The sequence below is a fragment of the Pholis gunnellus genome, assembly GCF_910591455.1.
Source record: "Pholis gunnellus genome assembly, chromosome: 3".
Classification (NCBI taxonomy): domain Eukaryota; kingdom Metazoa; phylum Chordata; class Actinopteri; order Perciformes; family Pholidae; genus Pholis; species Pholis gunnellus.
The window spans coordinates 20,287,636-20,313,858 of NC_136529.1; the positions used below are offsets into that span (position 1 = coordinate 20,287,636).

General features: G+C 42.8%; 2 protein-coding genes across 2 annotated transcripts; one reads left to right on the forward strand and one right to left on the reverse strand.

Annotated features, from left to right (window-relative positions):
• Positions 1-1,489: 1,489 nt before the first annotated feature.
• rhobtb3 (Rho related BTB domain containing 3) lies at positions 1,490-20,858 on the forward strand (the record flags this gene model as incomplete). Its single annotated transcript, XM_079186347.1, has 13 exons — positions 1,490-1,596; positions 1,973-2,204; positions 3,140-3,332; positions 5,635-5,792; positions 6,054-6,162; positions 8,618-8,813; positions 8,963-9,159; positions 13,980-14,089; positions 15,457-15,562; positions 16,374-16,547; positions 19,241-19,407; positions 19,741-19,837; positions 20,740-20,858. 13 exons carry the CDS (start codon positions 1,490-1,492, stop codon positions 20,856-20,858), a joined length of 1,965 nt encoding a protein of 654 aa, XP_079042473.1.
• Positions 20,433-25,855, reverse strand: glrx (glutaredoxin (thioltransferase)). The gene is made up of 3 exons (XM_079156648.1): positions 25,567-25,855; positions 23,595-23,726; positions 20,433-20,888 (listed from the first exon to the last, which is right to left on the reverse strand). Exons 1-2 carry the CDS (start codon positions 25,771-25,773, stop codon positions 23,613-23,615), a joined length of 321 nt encoding a protein of 106 aa, XP_079012774.1. The 5' UTR covers positions 25,774-25,855; the 3' UTR covers positions 20,433-20,888; positions 23,595-23,612.
• Between the last annotated feature and the right edge of the window lie 368 nt (positions 25,856-26,223).

Consider the following 26,223-nt stretch of genomic DNA (forward strand, 5'->3'; position numbering starts at 1 on the left):
CATATGATGTAAATATTCAAGACAGCTTGTCACATTCAGATTGTTTCTTTGTTTCCGTACCCATTGTGCCGGCTGAGAGTGGCACGGCCCTAGAACTGCAAATGCCACGGGTTGAGAACACAAAGGCTATGGGGTTTGATGTTCTTCTGTGCATGAATGATGCAGGTCTCTGTAGCTGGCCTACAGCAAACTCACAACCCAGTCTGAAGCCTCCGCCTATGTGACGCTTTGAATACAATCAAGAAATGCACAGGGGCCCTGGGTTACATGGAACGAGCACTTCCGCGAAGTTACAACACATGACATTTTAAAATAATATTAGGTGGTTAAATCGAGAGTCTTGATACAAAGCAGGTGCCGTTGTGTGCAGATGGTCGTTTGCAATAGGTCAAGTTAGAGGGCTCCTTGTCAAGATAAAGAGCAAACTGTGAGGGCAAACTGCTTAGCAGGGCTCTCTTCTCTTCCAGAGGGAGAGCACTGCACAGCATGTAAGCAGCATGGGATCACTGTGTTGCAGGGCATTCAAATCCAAGGCCTTCTAAATAGCTCTCGGGTTGGTTTTATGTCTTGCATTTTTAATCTTGATTATGAATGACAGCAGGCCCTCCCTGATGAAACCTTAAAGACTTGAGCTATTCTTCCTTTTTAAAATGCTCTGAAAGCCCCTGGAGCATGTCCACATGGGACTACCAGATCTCATTATCACCTATACCAAAACACCCCTGAAGCCAGTTAGTCTATATTTTCTTGCTGCATTAGCAAACAATCTCCTAACACTTGCTCATTATATTCATGTGGTGGAGTTCGGAGTGTCTTTGTGAGTCATGGACAAGAGAACGGAATTTATTGGCGCACACATGGTCACCAGAGGATAAAGCTCTAGTTCTGTAATTGGTTAGAGGTGAAACAATCAGAGCTTTGGAAAGACAACAAGGTGAAAAATGTTTGACTGACCAAAATTGTAATTTCCTGCTAGCGAGGGAAACGGGTGTTTGTGTGTGTCTGTTGGCGCGCGCTGCTTATACGCGTATGCCCGCGTGCGTGTTGCTGAGTCAGGCGCGACCACTCTCTGCTCAGTCCTTTGCTCTCCCTCTCTCTCTCTCTCTCCCCCTCCCTCCCTCCCTCCAGTTGTTCTTTGCCACCGAGACTTTGTTTTATCCGCCGACGTCATTCATGTGGTCTGGCCGCCGAGGCGCGAGGCTGCCCTCTCCTCGTCGCTAATTGTGTTTCCTACCGACTGACAACTTGTTTTGTCTGTTAGCGCATTGGCTGCCCATGGGCGCAGCTGTACACACACACACACACACACACACGCACGCACGCACGCACTCTCTGCTGCTCCGCCGGCTGGGCTGTCCGGTGCACCTCTGCGGTCGGTTCGGGACGGTACCGGGGTCTCCGCTTTTTATGAATGAATAACGAGACGGGGAAATGCGAGTGACCGCGAAACTCCCCAGCAGCAGCCGTGCTCCCGGGGGGGCAGCCACCGATGAGAGGGATTAACGACGGAGCGGAGCCACGGCTCATTGCGGAAAAGCCGAGTCTGACTGCAGACTGGCGAGGAAAACGCACCGCGAGGGAAACGGGCTCCATAGCGTAGAGCAGCGGAACGAAACCGCGGTGACCACAATGTAAGTTGCTGTGAAGCTGCAACTCATTAAGGCATATGAGCAGAGGGGGGGTTCCTGATTGCATGCTTTGTTTTTTTTTGGTAGGCTACATTGCTTCATAGGCAATGCATCACCGATAATATGTCTCAAAGTGTCTGATTTATTGGACCACAATTCCCTCTCAGGTGTAGCCTATTAGGGCCTTGGCAAGCTTTTCTCAGTCATTTTCAGTGTCATAATGGTGATGTCTCCGTGATATACATGAATAATAAGGACAAAAAGGTGCCACCTCTATACCCCAGCGCTATAGCCTTCAAATGATTGGTTCAAGTCACTCCAACCACGAGTTGTCTGGTTTACAGGTCCATCCACATCGTGGCTCTGGGCAGCGAGTGCCCCGGAGGGGTCGGGCCCGGGGAGGAGATCATGGGCCAGGGGCAGCTCCAGGGAGGCCTGCTGTGGAGCTACCTGGGCCACGGAGCGCTGGTGGGACCCTGCGACCTGGAGAGCAGCATGCACAACCCGGCCTTCATGGAGTACACCTCGCGCGTGTTCGGAGACGTCACTGTAGTGGTTCGGGATTGCCCCAGTTGGGTAAGAGAGACATGGTGGTGTGTTTGTGTGTGCAGAACTGAATGAGAAAACGGACACCTGCATAGGTTGATTACAGTGTGAATCTTTGCTTTGAATCAGTTTTGATCATACATGTGTCCAACCCCTAATTTGCATATTCAAAGAGACCCTTAAGGAGTCATTTATGGTGTTGCTTTGACCATAACCCCCTGCACCAGCTTGTGTTATAACAAATCTGACTTGTTTTTCAGGAAGGTGAGGGCAGGACAAGAGGGCAAAAAACAAGACATAAAAATGAGGGGTAATTTTGCCAGAGCGTTGTCATTGTGAAAGAATGTGTGTCACTTGACACCGATATGCTGTTTACGTTCTCACTCTGCTTCTGTTTCTCACAAGACCAACAACATTTCAAATTCCAAAAAGCCTCCTGCCTTCCAGGGCTGATTGCAGGCTTCATAAAAAAAATGTCTCTAGTTTAAGGAGGACGCTATTTTAACAGGCCATGCACACGAAAAAAAGAAAAATGAAAGAACTTTCTTGTTCTTAATGGCATGTGAATGTGAAATGAAAGCACTGTTGTTATTTTGTAGCAGCACTCTATGCGCCTATTATAGGGCTGTCTAACTATGTCAGGGGCGGTGCGGCACAAAGTCTGTCAGTCTAATTCTATGGCTCTTTGTTCTTGTTTTTATTCAAATTGCTCAAAGCTTTCTGAGGTGTTTTTTTTCTCCTGCCTAATGAGTTGAGTCAGTTCGGTTTAGAGTGAGCGGCTATAGCCTCACTCGGGTCCTTGGGGGTAAAGTCCCGAGGGCGACACTGAGGCGTTTAAGGAGAGTCAGAGTTGAAGGATTACGGTTATCTAAGGTGAGGGTGACGGGTTGGGTGTTCAGACAATTCAGTATGTCATCTGACCTCCTCCTGTTTGTTTTTTTGTCGCGCTGTTCTTGCCTTCCCAGGACTTGTTGGACAGCGATTGGGCAAGCGTACGGAAAGTTCTTGAGCAGGCTGACATCCTGGTCATTAAATATTCAGTCACAGACAAGCTGGCCTTCCAGCAGGTGAGGAACGGCTACGCCCCGAGACTCCGCCCGCTCCTGAGGCACTGGGGTGTGCCCGTCATCCTGGTCGCTGTTGGAGCGCGGCTGAACGGTGAGGATGCTTTTCTGTCCTGCGTTTCTTTTGATGGAGCCATCCTGAGTTTTAGTTTTGCCTTCAACAACTGGCTCCTCAAACAGTTTCTCATTGTTGTGCGGGAACAATGGAGTTTGAGATGCTGCAAATACAAAAATGTCTTATCTCTCAGCCATTGTACTAATATCCTGGTATCTTACGGATGATTTACTGCTGCCTCAGTTGTTTGATTTCGGGACAATATCGAGTTCTTCTCGCCACTTTCCGAGCCTTGTGTGTCCTCTGGGGTGTCCTCCCAGCAATGAGGAGGAGGATGCTCATGATTAGAACTCCTCTTGGCTGCCTTCATGGGGTCAGCTCACATGCTTGCCTGCTGGAAACGCACCAAAGCAAGACATCAAGTTTTATATTTTTTGGCCGTGCAAGCAGACAAGAAGCTCGCCCAGCACTTAAATATACATGAAACTCAAAAGTGCACCACACCAGTAGTTGGTTAGGTGTAGCCTTACTGGAGGCTGCTTTACACATCAGGAATGTACACACATGCATCTGGTACCTCAGTGGGTCTGCATGTGTTTTTACACACACACACACACACACACACACACACACACACACACACACACACACACACACACACACACACACACACACACACACACACACACACACACACACACACACACACACACACACACACACTGACCCTGGTTGAATCCAGATTCTGCAAAGACGCTCATCAAATGCACCAGGTTGTATTTTTAGCTACACACTTTGAGATCCTGTCAGAGCGCCACTGCACAATGATCACAGTGTAAGTCAAGTCTTTGCCAGAGAGAGGGAGAGAGAGGGAGAGAGAGGGAGAGAGAGGGAGAGAGGGAGATGTAGACCAGAGCCTTTGTTTGTGTACTTGTTTTGCGGCTGCTGTGAGTATTTTCATGCTATCCCCTCATGATTGCAGAGAGCGACGGCTGTGCTCTCAGCGCTTCCTGCTGCTGCTCGACTTTAGACCACCTAAGGCACAGCTGTGGCAGAGAGTCGCTGCCGAACGTGCATTAACACAGCCATTAAACCAGAGCCAAACGCAGGAGCACAGACAGATTTATCCAAGGGCACGCACGCACACTAACATGCCACTGATATGCCAAGTCACCGCCTGTCAGCCGCTCGAACACACACTCTGCTTTCCATTCCACCTCTCTGTCACACACACACACACACACACACACACACACACACACACACACAGTCACTCTGTCCAGCTCCGTCTCTATGCCTTTAATTTCTTTTGTTAGCAGTATGATTTATGAAACGCCTCAGTGCTCAGCTGTATATTGGGCTCTTTCTCTCTTTTATATCTGGTCCTCTCCTCCTTTGGCCAGTCTTTTTGTCCTTCAGGCTAATCCCTTCAAATTTTCTGTTGGATTCTGCCTCTTTAGTCCCCATGCACACATGCTACTGGTTGGTGGTACAGGCTGGTCCTAGTGCTCATGCGCTTTGCAGAGCCAATGATCATCCATCTTTTCTGTTGTCGCAATAGAATTCTTCAGGTTTTTCTTGATCCAATGACATGACAGGAACCAACATTGCAAAACACTACAAAGCAGAAAACATCAATTGTTCACAAAATGGAAAAAATAGACACCTATCTACCTTTTAATACCCTCATTGGTTTACTACTGTGTAATTACGAAGAAAGGCCAGTCCACACCATCAAAGCCCATGTGGCTGTGGCATCTGGTTTTCATGTTCTGTTTTTGCCAGATGTGTTTTCTAAATGTTGTGAAATGTGAAACTAAGTGTTTTTTTTTTTTTCACGTAATCCTTTTAAGCACTGAAACATTTGAACAAAACAGGTTTTGAGTGTCATGTTTTGTATTTTACTGAATTCTTGTGATGCAGTACATTCAATATTTTCTTGTTTGGTGTATTTTAGACATTTTGCAGCATTTTTGTCCGTGTTGGAACACTAGATTGACTCTTAATCAGATCACAACCACCTGAGTGATGGGTTGACACTGTACAGTGTACAGTATAATGCCGCACTGTAACTTGACAATGCCTGACCGGTGACTCTGTTAAATTCAAACATGAATCTGTTGAATTTATTGAGAACTATCACTACAGTCTGCACATTTTTTTTTTATCCGACTTGTGTCTTCAAAACATGTTTTCATCCATGCCTGTCATGGGCGGTAACATTACAGATCTAAATGTGTTGGTTCTCAAATGCCCTCATTAACTATTTATCAGATTCAGTTATTTATACAGTTTGAATGAGTTCATCTTAGAACTGAGTTCTCCTCTTCTCTGTGTTCAGATGAAGGCCCTCCGTGCACGTGCCCGCTGTGTGCGTCCGACTGGAGCAGCTGTGTGCCTCACAGTGAAGGTCTGCAGCTGTCCCGGGACCTGGGGGCCACCTACCTGGAGTTGCCCTCTCTCAACCACGTCTTTGTGGGGCGCTACTTTGGCAGCGTGGTAAGTGGTGTCTCCTCACACAGGAAGTGACCGAGCCGTAAAATATGAATTCTTAAACTTTCATACTCTTCCCGTTTGTTAAAACTCCAGTCGACTCTGCGTTTCAGATAGGTACAGCTCTTAGTAGAGGAGACAGGGACAGGTAGCTACGTCGGTCTTCTCAGGAAGTTGTTTCCAATGCCAAGAATTGATGATGTAACAACATTATTTTGGTACCTTGCGTTTTTTTTGTACTAACGCATGCATTTCTGTGTTGTACAGCTGGAGTACTTCATGATTCAGTGTCTGAAACACAAAGCCAAAGAGAGGCCGGAGAAGAGGCGAGGAAATAAAGTGAACGATCTCCGTCCCCCTCACTTAGAACAACCAGGTCAGAGGATTACTATGGTGTCTAAAAAGTAATATTGCTTTTATTTTAGGTGGCAGCTATTCATGTCTGGTCAGTGTTAACCCCTTTAAGCTATATTACAAATTTAACTAATGGAAACGGTTCTTTATATTTAGTCATACATTCCGTAGTTTCCACATTATTAGGTCAATATTGTTGCTTTAAACTTCTGTTTGTGTGCTGTATAGAGAACACTCAATCGGACTGACTGGATTGCTCTTTCTTCCAGCTTACATAGCCATAAAACAAGCTGAGCACAAAGGTTCTTATCCAGATCAATATTCTCTGTTCCAAACTGGAAATAAGAGGACAGACAAAGAGCTAGGTGGACTACTTTTATTCCATGACGTTTGAATCAATTTCAGACTGAGCTTTTTTCAGCACCAAACACGGCAACAACGGAGAGTTTAGTGCCTTGTTCTGAGGCAGTGATTTCAGTGGTAGATTACTTATTGACCGTGTCTTTAACCACATGTTCTCAATTCGTTTAGGTATCAATAGTGCGTTTCTTTTTTTCGTCATGTGACTTGTGTGCATAGTACTGAAATGTAATGTTTTTATATCGGCTTTGAAAGATTTACTTCAGGGCTGCAAGGTTACGTTTGAAAATGTTTTTTTCTGTCTCGTGACAGAAACTTTGGATATTCAGTCAAACAAAACCGCCACATTCTTACTGTATGTATCCTTTCTCTTTGAGATACCGGCATCAGAGAATGTTTGAGAAACAGTCAATTGATAATCAAAGCGTTGCAAGTTAAGCATCAACTAATTGTTTAAATTTTAATTGAGTTTTTAATCTGCTTGAATTCAGAATTTAAAATGAATTTAAAAACGAACCCCGTTGAACTTTTTGTCAAAAGGTTTTAGTTTGTAGCAGACTGTAGCTCTATTGTAGACTTCATCAAACTGCCTTTAAGCCAATCAGATTCTGCAAACACAAAAGGCTAATTAAGAGAGGAGACAAATGACTATACTGGACACAACGATCAAAAGAAGCTGAAACTGCGAGCAGCAGAGACACAGTAAGGTTGATTATTTTCCAAAGCGTCTAAGAAACGAGCCACGCTGGAGTGCTTGTCTGTTGCCTTTCCGCTGCTTTTCCCTTCTCTTAATGCTCTACTTTTTTAGACTTTGGCACTTTTTTTCTCCTAAATGATCACCTGCCATTCCTGGTTGTGGTAGTGTTTTATTTGAAATTACATCATTAGAACTAATTCTGGTTGAAGTTTACAACGTCTTCTTCTACTACTGCCATTTCAGCATTTTTCCACACAGGTTATTTTTTACAAAATATAGCACCTGAAAACATTTAACACAATCTATGTGTTACATATTGATCTGGCCAGTTTGCTACTAAATCTAATGCATTGACTGACAACTGGAAGTCCAGCCAAAAAGGCTACAAGTGCTGGCAGAGGCATTGGTGCTTATCCAAAGCTACTTAACTGTACTTATGGGGAAGCTTGCATTAAATATGACGTTCACTGATTCAAGAACAGCACAATTTTCACGGCCAAATCTGAGCGGTCATAAAAAAGGAGATGAGGTCTACAGAGGAGCGGTATGTCTGAGGCATGAATAGGAATATAATTGGACAATGATTTGTGGGGCCCCATCCCCCCACTTCCTTTGCTTCCCTGCTCGCTGCTTTTTCACTCTTTATTAATTTGAATTTCCAGATACATGGATCATAAAGTATTGTTTTTTTCTCCCTTTTTTCTATTAACTGCAGTCTTTTTCTTGTATTCAGTGTTTTTTTTTTTTACTGTTACACTCAGTTCACTGAAAATCATTTATCTGTGACGTGGGGTTTTTTCCATGAACCTTATTTAAAGTGTTTTATTTTTTATCACTAAAATAATCGAAAACATAACTAGTGAATGTCAACCTTCTGTCTTACTTAAACTAAAAAAAGCAGGAACAAATGCATTGATGAACAGACATGACGATTTCTCCATTACTCCCATAGATCTAAATCCAGTGCAGCTGCCTCGGTCCGCATCTTTGCAGGTTTCTCATAAGCGCAAAGACAAACACATCTGGAAGCGTCTATTCTAACTTAAGCGACAGCGCAGGGCACACCATGACATTGGTCTCTCCTTTAACTGTCTTTTTCTTTACCATAAGATATCGCTGCACCGTGGCCGTCGCTGTAACTCTCTCCACATACCCGCATACACCCCATTTATCTCAGTTGTCAAAACTCACTGTCAAAAAAAGGGGAAATCGCTAGTAGAAGTAGACACGGTAGATAAAAAAATACGAGTACACCAAACGTGTAAATTACAAATCTTTTGAGGTGCTTCGAACAAAACGCATTTGGAGGATTTCTTACTTTTCACTTTTAAAAAATGCAGGCGAGCTGAAATTCAGCAGTGCTTGCTCATTAACGCAACTCATCCTATCTGTCTCCCCCCTCTTCCCTCCCTCCGTTCAGCACGTCTCCCCCCCATCCGAGTAGAGGAGTCCAGCTTCTCCCAGGACATGCAGTGGTTGTTGGAGCGTGGCGTGCAGTTCGCCGATGTGGCTTTCTACGCCGGGGACTCTGGGAAAGAGCTGGGCTGGGCGCACGCGGCTGTGCTGTGCGCTGTCAGTCCGTACTTCAGACAGCTGCTCCTGGGGCCCAAGAACAGGTAGGAGAGATATTAGCTCGCTCACAGGACGGGGCTTAACAAGCTGTGCACCAGCTGAGCCTGTAGCCAGCGGGGAGCTCGGCGCCGTCTGCAAACTCCTCTTCTGTGTAACTGCGATGTTGTGCTGAATTTCATCTCTGGTCGGACAGGGAACGTCCCCAGTCGCGGTGTGTTTGCAGAGAGCGGGATGGAGGCCCTCCTTCGCTGCTCTCCACCTGGGACGGTGGGATTATTGATGACATGCCACGAACAGAGGGGCACCTGACAGGACGCCTCTCCCGTCTGGTGGTGAAGGACCCCCTACTGTGTATGTGCTTGTGGGAGACTCTCATGTTCATTTATAGAGGTAAAAACCACCAGTCAAGCGCAGCACACTCTGATACAACTGAGCGAACAATAAATCTGCTGTTTTGTTTCTTTTCCAGGAAATTAATTTCCAATTAGCCTTTTTATTACCCCACCACTTGTGTGATGGTAGCACTGTTTAGCACTTTCACTGACTGCTGGCACAAATGACACATGAATATGAACACACTGATGTTGAACGGCTGTAATGTTTACCATCTTAATTTAGCGGGTTAGCATACTAACATTTGTTAATTAGCACGAAGTAGGCCTACAGTTGATGGGGATGTCTTTAGCTTTACAAGTATAGAGTGCTGCAAGGAGGACGTGTTTTTATGGCAAACCCAATCTTATGATTCTAAGTCGGTGTGGCAAAGTTTTGTAGTCAAGTCTATCATTTGTTAGCAAATATTTTTTTTTTAAAGACACTTTAAATCTTCAAAATCCTCTAGAGGGGTACCTACTGACGTATTTTGTATCTTTTATTATATATATATATAGTAAAAACCAAAGCAAAGTAAAAAAAACTAAAATATGACAATGCAGAGAGTTAATCCGAAGTAATTAATGTTAATGCTGCCAATTTTTTTTATTTTTATTAAAAGCTGCACCAACCTAAATCACAACACAGGAGAACAACCTGTCAGTTGTACAGGAAGTGGAGATCAGAATACAAAACTGTCTCCACAACAGCAGCCAACATGCACTTTGCCCCGAGACATCTCTACTCAATCTGTTTACGCTCATTACACTACTGCACATGAATTCTGGGAAATGATTAAAAAAAAAAAACTTTCCTGCTTCTGAGTGCTACAAACTGCTCAATTTATTGAATTGCATTCATCATTAATAACCTCGTTTTGGTGATCATTTTTTGCATGTTGCTAATGGCAATGGCTGCTGTTTCAGCGATGGTGCTCCCTGTTTGCTGCCATATTAGACGGACTCTGCACATTACAACTGGAGTTTAAATACAGCTTACAGAGCTGGACTGACATTCACAGCATGGGAACTCCATTCCCCAAAAGTAGTTGCTCTTTTCCCAATGATTTAGATGTGATGATTAATGTCCCCCGGCAGCAGAAGGTAGTCTGCGTGCTATTGGATCTTATCCAATGTTCCATTATGGAGAGGAACAGAAATCAGTCAAATTGAAAGTGCTTGATAGTTAGCAACTGTAGTATTTGAATCTAGTGCCTGATCATTCATCGCGTAGTACTGTGATCTCACACTGCTCTCTTGTTTGTCCCTTTATCTCCACCCAGCTCAGTTCTATTGAGCATGGATCGGTACACGAGCGACGTCTTTGCAGAAATTGAACTTCCATCATTTTGATGGCTGATTTGTTGATAGAATCTGACTCGGTTACAATGGCCTCATATTGTGTAAAATTAACAGTATCTTATACAAACTTCACCTCAGAAAGATACAGGCACACGCAGGCGTAAAACATGCAACCAAAACATTTAGCAAATTGTGACACTCGCCTCCAAAATGTTCTCAGATCGCGTATGAAGCCTAGTTAAACAGCCACGTGATCTTCTCTGCAACATCAGGGCCGTGATGAAAACCTTCTCGGTCTGCGGCTCAGAGTCTGCAGTGCCGTGCTTGCCGCACACTGCATGTCGTGCAGGAGTCCTTATGGCAGAAAGCTGTGCTAACATCTGATTCATGGCTGCCTCTTAACATGCATGTGAGCAACACTGTTGGTCTGACACACTTGTACACCAGAGACACACACACATACACGCACACACACGCACATAAGCTGAGTGTGTATGTGTGCTGGTGAAGGGTGAGTGGAGAAGGGAAGAAGATTATAGGGTTAGACTGAGTTTCTGTGAGTGACTGTATGAATAAGAATAAGAACGGCAGCAGTTGAAAGATGGAGGGTGCAGTGTGTGTCTTCACACACACACACACACACACACACACATTAAGTGCTTGTGTGGATTTTCTTTTCAAAAGATGGGAGGAATATGGGAAAGAAAGGAGTGGAAAATTGTGAGTAGGGTGCAAAACCAAGGTGAGAGAGGGGATGGAGTGTTTAAAGGAGCTGGTGGAGAGTGTTTGGGTGATGGGCACCAGAGCATACAGTTAATGTGTGTGTGTGGCTTGGAGAGAATAGCGGAAAGAGGGAAATTGTGTTCATGTGCAGAGCAGAATACGAATGTCACGTTTCCTTAAAACACTGCAGGGAGACATTTGTTAAGTCTTGTGTGAAAAATGACTAATGTTAACCTTCAAAATAGAGGGTCTGATTGTATGTTGAAAGTAGCTGACGTCGCATACAGTGTGTGTGTGTGTTTCCGTATTAGTGTATCGTCTTGATATGCCTAATCAGATGTGAATATGTGCCTGCTTTGCACACTGATATATTGGGAGTACAGTGAGCCAATGCTTGATGTTCATTTGCAGTAAATCCACAACAAGCCGTGCTTTGCATTCCTAGCGATAGGATGAATGTTTTCTTCTCGCAATTCAATTCCACTCTTTTGTCCGTTGGAGCTCATTTTAGTGGCTTAGCGGAACTCATTTCCATAACAATATCATGTTTCCGTAAACGCACAGCGTCACACTCATGGTTGATATTCCACGCTTGGGTTTTTTGTCACTCGAGTGTGTGTGGACAGTCACAGAGGCCGCGACTTTGTTTGTGTGACGCTAACACTGTGAGACTCTGTCTCCTTGCGTAGTGTGCTGCAGATTTATTGACTTTGTCACTTGGTTGCTATTCTGCGTGTGTATGTTTAGCACATGCATTATGTGTGCAACACAGATGAATCACTTTGTGTGCTTGTGGTCATCCTGGCTTTTTTTTAGGGTCAGACGTTAGACTACAGGCCAGCTGTTTTTGGGACGACTTAAGAAAACGTTGTCATTTAATATCCCAGCAACTAATTTTAGCACAAAGTTCACGGCTTTATGTCCTTGTTAGGGTTAAGATTTAGAATCAGCAATGTAGTATGAAATGTAATTTTGGAGGAGGTGAAGGAAAGCCTCCAGGAAATTAGTGCTAATCTGTACAACTTGTTCTCAAAAGTATCTTTTGTGTTTGTGTGGGTGGGTGAGACACCAGCACTCAAAACTTATCTGTGAGATTATGTAGAAATGATTTTAGCATTTTTGCAGCGTTTGCTTTATGTGTATTCCATTTTATCCATCTCCCAGTGTATCCAGTTGTGTTATTTGGTGTCTGGCTGCGTCGCATGTCGGCACCACAGCTCCTGAGCTAATCTCTCACCCTGCCTATGAGGTGTCTGTGCTTTTCAGTGTTATTATCCGGCACGGCGTGTTGAGGTAATCCCTCTATCAGCCCAAATACCGTCATTATGAACTAATGATGAGATAAATCCTGCCCAGTCCAGCTCCCTTCTTCCCTCAACAGTCTGTTTATGTCCCAGTGAGACAATTTGTGCCATCCCAATCAAGCTGCAGGGCTGTGCAGGCTTTATAAAGGAGTACGCCAGTGAAGTGATTAAATGCAGCTGTGCAGGGTGAAGAGTTATACTTTGTCTCATTGAGTATTTATATTTCACATCCTTTTTTATGGCAAATTACTGTCTATCACAACCTAAAGGTCTATTTTCCTATAAAGTGCTGCAGGGGATAATGCTTTTTTTTTTTTGGGCTAACCCAGGAAGTTAGCATTGCCATCGTTCCCTCCACAAAAAGCCGATGGGATTTTTCCATTTGATTATTGCTGAAAAAGAAGCTCTGTGTTTCACACAAGGTTATGACACTTACATATTTTGGTCAGCAATATAATTAAAAGTACAAAAATGCTAACTCATTTCCGGGTTCATTCGTTGAACACTTTTATTTGTTTATTGTGTATCTATAATTTTAAGCAATTCTAGCGGCGTTCATGGTCCCCAGAGGATGAACCCGAGGGACTTTGGTGATCTCCTGACTTTACCTCTGGCGCCACTGTGAGGTCCACAATAGGGTTTTTCGTGGAAATGTGGAATGTCTCGACAATTGCAATCACATGTATCATGTGATCTCTTACTTTTTTTTTTTGCCATTATACATCATCTGGACAACATTTTAATTGTCTAATTGTTTATGACCAAATACTTGCACGACTAATGACATTCACACCAGCTTGGTTCAAATGTTAGCATACCAACCCGCTAAACTAAGATGCTGAACATGGTGAACATTATCTGCTACACATCAGCATTCCAGCACCGCAATGGCAGCATGTTAGCATGTTAGCTTGCTGGCGTTAGCATTTAGCTTAAAGCACCAGCGCTAGCATAGCTGTAGACTCTGGTTTAAACACAGTAGTTACTTTGTATTTTGGTCCTTTTTTTTATGTGAATGGATGAGATGAAGTGAAATGCAGACTCTCCGTCTATAAGCCAAACTATTTAATTGTGGCTTTACCTGTAATTTAAATATGTTTACATATGTTTATGCTGTATTTCTTTAACATATATATTGATATATTTCATTTGTATAGATTGGCATTATTATCCATTAATTTACTGGACTATAGATGGAGATATACAACATTTAAATGTAGTAAGGCAGATTTATTATGGCCAAAGTGTGTTTTTTGAAGGCATTGGGTCACTATTTCTGACATTCGTGGAATCTGGACAGGGTGTCCCACTCATAACCACCGTGGGTTATATAAGCGGACACATATTTAGAACAAGCCAACTTTGTCAAAAACAGGCCCGGAGGGTTCAGTGTGTAAGGTATGTGAGTGTTTCAGAACACGATGCCATCTTAAAAAGAGTTTGCCTGTGTATTTCTGTAAACTGTACTATTGTGGGTCCAGAGAATCAGTGTGTTTGTGGATGTTTTTAGGAGCGTGGGAGTGGGATCACCTTCAGGAGGCCCTGGAAGAGAAGCTGAAGAACTCTCTAGCTGTGGCTGAGCTTATGGAGCGCATACGATCCCTCATCGGCAAAGAAAAGGTGAGGTCTTTAATGTTTAAAATGGCTCTTACACACACACAGTTCCTAAAAATCATATAATCTTGTTTTAAGACTGGAATATTTTATGGTGTGAATGCTTTAACAGCCCTCCCCACCAATAGAGGTTAAATATCTATAATGTGTCAAATCTACTCATTGAAGGTATAAACACGTTTTTGTAGTTGCAGACTAACAGCATCTTAATTAACAAGACCTCGTTTAAAAACAGCGCAGTAATAATCTGGCTATAATTAGCATATTTACATAATTACTGCCCGTATCCCCTCCCAGATACTTTGGGAATTAGGACGAAACAAACAAGATATGCTCGTAAAGGAGCCAAAGCACAGCACGTAATCTGTAAGGAGCCATGAAATCCAACATTTCCTTAAAAACCGCAGTGTCACATCTGCAAAGTATTGTGTCCATCTGAAAAAACTTAAGGTGGCTCTGTGTAATAGGGGGCAGACTTTAACATTTAGAGAGAGATCAGGAGACATGACATGGCTGCGTCTGACAAGCCTTTGGCACCACCATGCATAGCCCACCAACCCATCTGGATAGAACTAGGTCTGCTACCTGAGGCGGTGTAGAGGCGAGTTGACACACCGAGAGACGGCTGGGCCACTTTAACGCGATGAGACACCCTAATGTCCTGTCGTGATTTGATCCCGTCCTCTGCAAACACCTTCGGGTCCTCTCACTCTGCCAGGCCGGCTGAAATCTTCCATCGAGCTTTCCATAAACTTTGCATTGATTTACAGAATCAAAGGGGCTTCATTCTGTAGCTGCCTCTACTGAAGCCTCCGTGTGTTTGCTGAGCACTCCCTCTGCAGCAGCGCAGTGAGAGAATATGAAGTCCTTTGTGCTTCGGTTGACTAAGAAAGGTCACTCAACGGTAATGGGATGCTTTTGACGACATTCATTTGAGGACGTAACGCGACTGCGTGTGCACATACACTGCAAAAACCGACTGACAGCCGTTGTCATACTACTGATTTTACCTGCTGTGCACTGCAGTACACTGGATACACATACGTCACATGATGCATCCTTTGAATGCTTGAAATGACCAGGAACGTGTAGATAAATAGACGGTTTGGACGAGCGTGTGGTTCCCAGTCTGCTTTCGGTGTTAGCCAGTTCCGTCATGTCGTTCTTGGCATTGCAGTTGAAGTGTGTTTGGGTAGCGCTGTGCACGACTGGCAGAGAGGTCATTTGTATTCCACAGCGGAGGTGAGATAGACGTACAGAATGGCAATTGTGCTGGTAACTAGTACCTGACATCTAGCAGAGGAATGTTAACTCTCTCTGTACCTTTCTTTTGGCTTCTTCTTCTTCTTCTGTGTGTGTGTGTGCGTGCGTAGGGCACCAGGGACACGCCGAGTGCCCGGGCACCTCAGCTCGGCCCCCAGACTCTAGTCAACCTCTTCAATTCTCCTCTTTACTCCGATGTCATCTTCATGGTGCAAGGTGGGTCAATGCTTATCTGTTCCACACACACACGTTTACAAATGCATGCACCGTCACACAGCAGAGGAAGGTCACATTTAATTAGCAGTGATTGAATGAGGATCTCACTCTCGGGCCTGGGTATCCATTCGCAGGCAAAATAAGATGAAGCGGTCCGAGGGACGGACTGCCTTCCGGTCCGGCCGGGTTTCATCTCACCAGAAGCTCAAACTGAGAAATCTGGAAATAATGCCCTAAAGCATATCCTAATCAATATTTCATTCTCATAAAAAGAGCAGTGAGCTTTTTTTTGGTCCTTGCACCTCTGAGCTTTTTAAACTTATAAATATAGACTTAATTAATATTTTGGTGCATTTCTGTTCAGTTTTTCTTCCACTTATGTGCTGAGTGTAGCGAGAGAGTCAATGGCTGTTAATGGCACTTCATGACAGCGATTATGTCAGGACTTGTGCCCAGGCTTTTCATGTCATCTGTCTCCCAGTATCTTAAATGGCACATTATGACAGATCATCACTTTTAACAAGTCAAATTGAATTAGATTTGGCCTCTACACATCTGTGATGAGAAAAAAACCTTTGACCTTTTGAAAATGATTCCAAATGTGTTTGTGATCACCTCCCAACGTTTTTACATCAGAGATGCATTCGGTTACTATCAGTCAACATTCAATACATTAATCATAAATAGTTTAGACTGTCAGGTCTTTCACTTCACAGCTCTTTGGGACTTTCCTAGACGCTACTCTGAAATTCTAAACCCAGCTGTTAATTTTGCATGTGCGTGTGTGTGTGTGTGTCTGTGTGTGTTTAAGGGAGTGTATTGCCAGCCCATCGAGCAGTGCTGGTGGCACGCTGTGACGTCATGGCGGCCATGTTCAGTGGGAAATATGCAGAGGCCCGGAGCCGAGTGGTGCCCATCCACGGTGTCTCCTCAGATACCTTCCTGTCTTTCCTGGAGTACCTCTACACTGACTCCTGCTGTCCTGGTGAGTTTACTGCACACAAAGCCAGACGTGTACTCAAGTACACCGCCACGACAATAACATTAAAGCTGTTTTAGGTGCCTAAAATATGTCACATAAAACTGCAAACACATCATCAACTGGAGCTAAATATAGTAAGAAACTGGCCCTCCCCTCCTCTTTATCTTGAGCACTAATTAAACCCGGTAGCAGATTTTGTATGGTGTGAGAGTGTGTGTTGCAGAAGGACAAAGGACCTTTGACGTCATTTTATTGTGCTTCAGGAATATGCACCATTACAGAACACTTGAGGAGGTGCAGTGGTGTTTTCCTCTTGGCGTCGCTCACTGAGCGCAGCCCAAAACAAAAGCGCAGATGACAAGTCCCATCAACCATCTGTGACTGCGACATGCTGCCAGTGTCAGTCTCGGGAGGCTGACGGAGAACAGCACCGGGCTTAAAATTCAATTAGATTTAGTGATGACAACATCAAGCCGTGGCATCACCGCTTCGTCTGCTTTTGATGTTGCAAACCCACAGCCCCAAACGTGTTGTTGTTGTTGTTGTTGTTTTCCTCTGTCACATTGTGCGCTGCATTTTCAAAGTGATTAGTGCTGAATCTGATCATTCTCTCTGGTGATGGCGATGACGTTACATTTTTTTCAGTGTTCCTACAACCTTAAAGTTACAATAATTATTATTTAGATTCTACTTCTGAATCAAATGACTATGTATTATGAAAACTTAGCTGATTCCATTGAAAATCAACACTTGTTTCTTAAGTCAGACAAACCAACTGGTGTTCATGTTGCGTTGTGTCTGCTAACTATTTATTAACAGGTTCGCCAAAACAATTGGGTGAGCTGTTTTTATTTTTGTTCTGCCCCCTAGTGGTACAAGATTACTTCATGCAGCTTTGAATTACAAGCTTTTTGCAGTCATGCCTAAAGGGACTTTGGTTGTGTGTGCGCGTGTGTGTGTGTGTTCATGAAATCCGTCACAAGTCACAAGTCAAGCCTCCCAACAACAGATGATTACTGCTTCAGAAAGCAAAAACAAATCAAGATGTTACAGTCCTAAATGAATAGATAGAGCCATAAAGTAACTTACTGTAAACATACAGAGTTAATCACAACACTGTCAACTTCCCTTTCAGTATTGTTACATAACAAAGCTGCTGAATAGACAATGCAAAGGCTCAGAATAATCTGTCCTGAATAACCAGCTACTGAGAGCTGACAATCCCCTTATTTTGTGGCATGAGATAAAAAAAGATCATGAACAAACTTAAAAAGCAACCCTTAAGATCGGTCTTAGGTACATGGAGGGTAAGCAAGCCTTCTCCAGAGATACTGCTTCAGGTTGAGTCAGGGGAACAGCAAATTAAAGCCATGAAGCAGCTTTGGAGGCTGCAGCCGCTGCACTGATGTTATGTAAGAGCTCAGCACTCAAGGGCAAGACAAGGTAACTCCAGCAGTGGCCACAAAAAACTAAGGTTGTGAAATCATAGGAGGGTCGCTATCAGAGTATTTCACTCATGTACATATCGTATACTGTACATACTGTATGATGGTGGAGTACATTGCTACGGCTCATTTCTATGCAGTGTTTATAGGAGGGAGTGAAGGATGTTGAGGGTTGTGTTTGACATAAAAGGATTGATATTACTTATTTGGCGTTTGTTGCACGAGTCGGTGTCAGTAAGTCATTTGACATGACTGTGCTGAGTACAGTACGACTTAAATATGGGAGAATACGATGGAAATATAAAGTCACGAATACATTTGTAGGTTTGTGTCAGTATTATGTTTTAGGGCTAGATTTGAAGAGATAGATTCGGTTCATACCCGTTGTTATTGGAAAATAGTGGTTTTAGTTTTATATGTGTAAACATCAAGCAGACATGAAACTATATTTTGAGCTGTGTTTCTGGCCACATGACGAACATAAGGTCAAATAAGGTTCACTCTCCTTTTAGCTCCATTTTGGTCTCTGCCAACTCCTGAGGGAAATATCTCTCTTTCGCTGCCAAATGCTCCACAATGTTCACCAACTAGTCCCGAGCTGTGTCTGTGGGCAGGGAGTGAACAGCTTTTTGCTCAGAACAGCTGCCTGCTGGTGTTGGAAGCTCAGTTGATGAGAGCGGTAAGAGTGAATCAAAACTTTAAAATTGTGGGCCATAAAAGAAAAGAGCTGAAAGACACTAATTCTTTTATCTATAGAGATGAGGGAAACTGCAGAGTCGGGTAATCATTTTCTGTGGGTTCATCACTACAAGCAACACCTTTCATGGTCATTTTATCTATTGTTAATACGGCATAAAAGGATTATTTTAGTTTTTATAGTATTATCTGTAAGACATTACTTTTTATGCCCAGCATTCAACCATGTCAACGCGCTTTCTACCCTTTGGTTCCTGTGTGTGCTGTACAAACAACACAACTTTGAGGATTTATTGTCATATAAATAAGACACACACACACGATCCTTTAATGATTATGGTTGTTAAAAGCTTCCCGTGGTAATCCTGATGTTGCTCTTTTCAAAATATATTTGGACCACTAATCATAACAACACTTTATTTACAGAAGCCTCTGAAATACTTTGGAGGCCTACCGGCTTAAAAATGTTGCAACTACTGCAGTAATCTACATGACGTCATAACGATGCATGCATACAGTAATTCTTAGTGTGTGTGTGTGTGTTTGTGTGTCCAGCCAGTGTGCTGCAGGCCATGGCCGTGCTGGTCTGTGCAGAGATGTACCAAGTGAAGCGTCTGCAGCATCTGTGTGAAGTGTGTGTGTGCGCTTACCTTCAGAGCATGCCCAGTAGAGAGCTGTCGTCCACGGGCATCAGCGTGATTCGACTGCTCCGCCGAGCAAAGGTCAGTGCTACTTTTGAGCATATCAGGGAGATGAATTGAGAGAATAAACACACCTGCAGGAGATGGCTCGTCTGTGTAAATGAATTACTATTTCATTAGAATAGGACATTTTCTTCAGCTTCCAAAATGAAAATGAGGCTTATAGAGGAATTCTTCCTGTTTGCCAAAGAAATTGCCCAATGTAATTTTTTTTCAGTGGCAAGCTTAATCTTTTACTTGCAGTAGCCGTAGGCCTCCATCCGCTGCAGATATTCATGGTTATGTCAGAACGCATTAATTCTCCAGAGAATAGTTGGTATTTAACAAAATGTGAATGTTTGAATTGATTCTCAGTGCCACAATGCAGAGCAGCTGTATATCTGGCTCCTCCACTTCATCGCCAACAACTACCTGATCTTTAGTCACAAACCTGACTTCCTGGAGCTCTCAGGTTAGTGTTTTTTTTTTTTTATCAACAAATTCAAATAAGCCTTGTATGTAATGTCTGTGCAAACTAAAATTGCTGCAGAGTGAAAATGAAACTGCTGATTTCGACAGTTTGGAAGGCGTCAGATTTCTTTTTTTGAAAATGATCAAGTCAGAATGCCTGCAGGCTTTTGAGGATCTGTTCAGCTTTTCCCCCAAAATAAATGTAGATTAGATTCTCTGTCTCAGATAAGGGCTGCCAAAGGTAGGCTGGTTCAAATTCTTTTGTTGAATGGCCAACCAGTTTGTAATATATGAGGTGTAATGTGTCCATCAATCACTTAATACAATTGAAACGATAGTAAGCACGTTGTCATCTTTTGGAGAATAGAAAGTAAGTTTATCACTTTCTATTTTTGGAGGTTTGACAACAACATGGTGTTAGACGCCTGTGAAAACCTCTGCACTTTATGCTATACTGCCATATAGCACAATATGTTATGTATTACACTGGATGTAATGCATCCTTGTAGTATTCTTAATACTCTGTTGTTATTATAGTCACACGCATTCGGCACATACACGCAGTTAAAGATTAACAGCCACATTGCTCCGGTTAGTCGCAGTTTCACATTTTATTGACATCATTAGTTATACACACAAGAATGGTTTAAGGTCATTGGACGGGTACTTAAGGGCACAAGAGAAGTCAAAGGGAGAGTAAGGCAACAGCACATGATGGATAGCCGTTGGTCTTCTGCTGCTTGTTGGTGCAAACAAAGTCTTATCAGACTATTCTGCCTCGTTGGCTGTGTTCTTGGCAACAATGCAAGCTGTTAATAGTGTATGTCTTTCTATGAGTGTGTGCCAGGCAAAGTAAATATAGTGTTTACGGTAGATTACAGTTTATATGTTCCTGTGTTCCAGAGGAGGAGCGCGAGCAGGTGGAGAGGCTACGCTGGCCGTCCAGAGGCTACCTGCAGGAGCTCAGCGAGTACCAGCAGCGGCGACGCAAGTTACGCAAGTCCCGCTGCATAGTCATGTGACCCCCTCCCCCCGCCCGGATGCCTGGAGACCTGTGCAAAACAGTGGGGAGAGCAGAGGAAGGGAGAAAATAAAGAGTGAGACGAGTCATCAACACGTGGAGAAACAGACAGAATAAAGTGTTTCCTGTGCTGGATGAAGGGCTGAGTCTGAGGGACACTGAGAGGTCACGAGACTCCTCAACCAACAGGACAACGTTGTTGTGCAGTGACACACACACACACACACACACACACACACTGCTGAGACACGCCTCTCTTCCCCCGGAGGAATGACTGTGCATCCTTTTGCGTAATGACTATTCATCACGAGCCATACAAAATCACTGATCCTTGAAACCCAATATGAATTTTAAAAAAAACGACCAGCTGGCCCCGGTGAAAGATTGTCTTTCTACTGCAAAATGGTGAATATCTACTTTGAACGGTGACACAAAATGGCTCCAAAACAGACCGGGATCGTACAGACTGTTTCAAACTACCGTGATGTGACTTTGTTTGAAAAAGCAGGAAGGAAACTGCTCCTGCTCTGCAGAATGTCTGTATCTTCTGCACACTGGACACAGGACTTATCCGTCTTAAATTAAAACCGTGGCCCATGATGCATCTGTGACCTCTTGGATCTAGAAATTGTGAACGTGATCACATGCAGCATTGCTTAAGCTGAAATAAGTCTTGAGCCTCTAACTTCTTTGCGGCTCTATCGGTATTTCAGGAGAAGTGGTAATGCTGCAGGTGGAACGTTCAAGATCGTTTTCATTTGTCGTCTGTTTAAAAACTGAAGTTCAGCAGACGAACAGGACTAAATTATATACAATTCTTGTATTAAGATTCTTTCAGATCTATGATGCAACATCAGTGAGTGTCTCGCTGTCGGACTGATTTTATTACCATGTGAGATGAAATACATTCTGGGCGTCAGCTGTGTCAAAAAATGGCTTGAAATGAAATCGTCAAATTAATCTACACATCGCCTGTATCAAAAATCAAGTATACCAAATCCAGAACAATAATCAATGTATTTTTTTTCTTCCGTTTAATTTAAAGCCTGCAGCCTGGACTTTAACACCACTTCCTTTGCAGGTTTATATGACATAATGTTGAAACTATTCCGTATCTATTTGCAATAACACATACTAATGGTCTGTCTCTGTCTGTCACATGAAATGGCAAAAGCCTTCGGTAGCATTTATGTGGACAGAAGTGGAATCAAGATTTAGGAGAAACAACCATATCATCATCAACATAAGTTGGTACACTAAAAACCACAATGCCTCTGGGTGGATATACAATATTTATTTATCCTATTTTTTTTAATTTCAGGTTGTTTTTAATCATAACGAGTTTATGATTTATTGGTGCTGCAATTATTTTTGTAACCTATACTGTATGTGGACATGATTATGACATTATACATTTTTTTTTTTTTTTACATTTGGAGTAGAAACTACTGGGTCACACTATTTTACAGTCTACTGTTTCACTGATATTTACTTCAAAATGGTGCATGATTTAAAAAAAACAGTCCACAAAATGAAAGCAAAAAAGATCAATAGTGACATTTTGCAACTATTTTTTATTTAGTGGATCAGTATCAGCCATTAACAGTCGACAAACAGTACATAACTGTGTTTGTATGCTGTTCTTACAGTACTTAAGCAGAGGAGTAGCAGCAGGTTGTGTATATAGCACAAGAAAGCTACCACTGTGAGATTTTGACAGTGTACGGGTGATATCAGTCAGTACCTTTTAAACCAGCTGGTGTATTATTAACCTGCTGCTGCACCAGAGCAATCAGTGTGTGTCTACTAGGAAATCCTCAGATAAATCCCAGTCTACTCTTAAAAAAAAAAGAAAAAGAGTAAATAACAGTTGAAAGAGTGGACTGTAAAACTAAGTGTACTCCAGTGCTGCATCCACACCCAGTGTGTGGAGACACACACGTGGCTCCACTGGGCCAGTGTTGTACAGACTGTAGATATCATGAAGTCTGACTTTAAATAAAGACATGTTTTAGAATGAACAAACCACAGACTGCGCTCTGCTGTGTTTCAACATTATGGTCCAGCATTTATTTTTCAACCCCAGCTGTTGCTGCTTCTTCCTCCCCATCCAGCTGAAAAATGTACCCGTTTCATAGTCAGATGACATATTAAGAGAAAAAACAACAAAGTGTCAAAATGAGCCTCCGCAACCGCTCCACGGTGCTCCACGGCATAGATTCTCCAAACTCTACTGGAGAGAGAAACAATGGTATTGTTGGCCTTTGCTGATATCTGATGGCGGTTATAACACCATTTAATTTGGGTTGAGATCTGGTGTGAAGGTTATCGCATGTGATTACCATTGATTTTCATACTCAACAATCAAACCATGTAGTGGAAACATCAGCACCCTTTATGTTTCATTTATACCCGTATGTACATTTCCTTAAGGACCGGATGAAGCGTTGGCTTGCGGTAGATTTCACTCACGTCTTAACCACCGAGCAATTACTCCTAATCTCTTTGAGCACCACCTCGGGCATCTTATTTTCTTTTAATGTATTTATTTATACACTAATTAGAGCTTGCTGTTACTAATGTATGCACTTAATGACTTGCTTCGGGTCTTCCGAGGGACTACACCCACCTCCTTTTTTCTTGCCTGCTACAACAAAGGGCCTCCCTATTACCACAGCCACACACTCCCGTCTTTCACTTTGCACGAGCCGGTGAGTGTGTGCAGGTGTCCCGTTACCTGGAGGTCTGCAGCAGGTCATTGCAGGGCTCCGATAGACTTCAGCATGCTCTCCAGTTTGCCACTCTTGTGAAGCGCCTCCACGTCGCTGCCGCCTCCAACACACTCCTCACCGATGAACACCCTCGGGACCTACATTCAAATCAACACAAGAGGTGCTACTGGTCAATAGGCGGTCATTGATTATTCAGTGTTGTGCATGGAGTTGGACAGCATGGCGATGTATACCACCGGGTACATGTGTGTTTACCAGCAGGGATGCTGCCATGACACCGTGGTATCCACCCCATCACCATCTGGTACAAGGCCATTGTGGGCAATGACAGAAACAATAATTAGCCACTATTTTGACAGTTGTTTTAAAGGGAAAATCTGTCAATTTTCTTTTATGTCTATCTATCTGAGTTGGAGATGTATACTGTCAAAACAGCGCGCAGTTCTGTCTGATGTTATGTATAACTGATGCTATGAATCATGCTGAAGGAGCACGAGCCGCCAATAAGCCGCAGCGTAGGCACGAGAGAGATAGAGCGGGCCATAACGGCTGTTAGAGCCGGCATATTTTCACATTTTACTCGGTGAATTAAAATATTTATTTCAACCAAACCAGAGTTGCTGATAGTTGGAAAAGTGGAAAGACTAACCAAAACGTATCCGGTGAGTTTTATTTCGTTTCTGTATAGTTTGAATGGAGTACGAGACAATAAGCTAGCTAATTAGCCCGGTTTAGTTCGGTGTAAACTTGAATTCAGAAGGTGGACGGTTGTATTTCTCTGTTTAGGTGGAAGCACATTTCCTTTATTAACAGTTTGTGGGTTTACTTTGTTAATGTATTAGTCTACAAGCGATGTACTTCATGTAGCTAACCCCTAGATGCTTTTGCGGTCAATACAACGTCAGCCAGCCTACACTGGAGAGTGTATTTCCCATCAGCATTAAACAGCCACTTAGAGGGTGGCGAACTTCACCTCAAGTCATTTTTAATGCACAAATGTCAAATATTTTCCTGGTTCTAAATGTGAAGATTCGCTGATTTTCCATATAATTATATATATATATATATATATATATATATATATATATATATATATATATATATATATATATATTTTTTTTTTTTTAAGTTTGGACTATTGGTTAGACATCAAGCATTTCGTTTTTTGGTGATTGATGGGACTTTGTCACCATTTTCTGTTTCTCTATATACTTAACAGTCGATTGATTAATCCATTATTATGGATTAATGGGCAGATACATTAAGAAATAATCAAGTTGCAGTTTGAGACAATATTTAAAAACTAGCTTCACCTCGACCAACTACAACAAGAAAAAGCTGCTTTCACATTAATGCGTGAGTAATCTAATATACAATGGTATATCAGTATTTTTATGCCTCGAGTTCTTTAACTTTACTTTTTCCTGTAATGGAGTAGTTTTAGTGTGGTACTACAGTAGTAGGCTCTTTTTACTCAAAATAATCTATACTTCCTCTACCACTGCATATAGATATAACTTAACGATTTTATCCATATTATTCACTACTCATTTTGTTCATAAGTTGATAATTCGTTCATCAATCCTAAATGTAACTTTCTGACTTGGTTTTGCTACAGAAGAAGAGTCGGTAAGTGTGTTTCTGTGTGCGTATAGTTCCTGCTGCTGACTCACTATTGATTTCACGATGCTGAGTCATCATGTATGGATTACATGAGGAACTGTAGCAAAATGACTGAATAACAGCTGGCAAATTACTCAGAAATGTTTACGTTAAACATTTTAAACATACATCTGGTTGTTTACAGAACCGCATTATATCGCCTGTGGTTAAAATTACTCTCACTTTTTTTATTCCACAAAGTAGGCCTACACATAGTTGAACATCTACAGTCCTATGTTGCAGATTAACACGTGTACACGTGTGTTTTCAGGCTGTTTAAAGCGACACTATGACAAAGACAACGTCCGTGTTTACCGTGCGCGCTCCGGTGAGTTCCAGGAAGTACTCCTGCATGTTGCTCATGTCGCCGCGTTTACTTATATCTACACACTCCAAATGTCCCGGCTTGAATTTGTACTTTGACAAAACCTCTTCGGCCGTAATGCAGTACGGGCACGTGGGCTTAATGAACAGCACCACTTTATCTCCCTTGATTTTAGTTTGCACAAACTGCTGCGCCATTTTAAGTCGTCCGATGAATTGTTTACAAGATGAAAAAGAAGGTGTCAATGGAGGAGAACAAAGATGATCTCTCGCTCTCTCTCTGAATGACGTAAGCGGAAGCCACCCCCCTCCCTCCCCCTCCTTCTTCTTAAAGGGATACTTCACTCTCGTGCAGGCGCGTGCACACGCTAAAGATTTTCGCGATGGGCAATCTCTTTATTTCTGTGTTCAGATGTGGCTCAACTAAACCTGGTGAACTGCAGGTTAACCAAGCAACTACCTAACTAATATACGTTTACCAGTCGCAATGTTTGATAACTAAAATGTGATAATAAACCAGAGTAATATTCTGCACCGTACAGTAGTTGGCCCAAAGGTTCACAGGCTACTGGTGGAGCTAAAGGTTTATGTAATTCCACTTCTAAATGCAATGTTAGTGTTAATTATCAGTGTGTGACAGTTTTTAAA

Excerpts from the sequence above, each read along its gene's own strand:
- glrx (XM_079156648.1), bottom strand. The coding sequence starts at position 25,773 with ATGGCGCAGCAGTTTGTGCAAACTAAAATCAAGGGAGATAAAGTGGTG. Across the intron at positions 23,727-25,566 it reads AACTCACCGGAGCGCGCACG|GTCCCGAGGGTGTTCATCGG; the intron begins GTAAACACGGAC and ends ATTTGAATGTAG.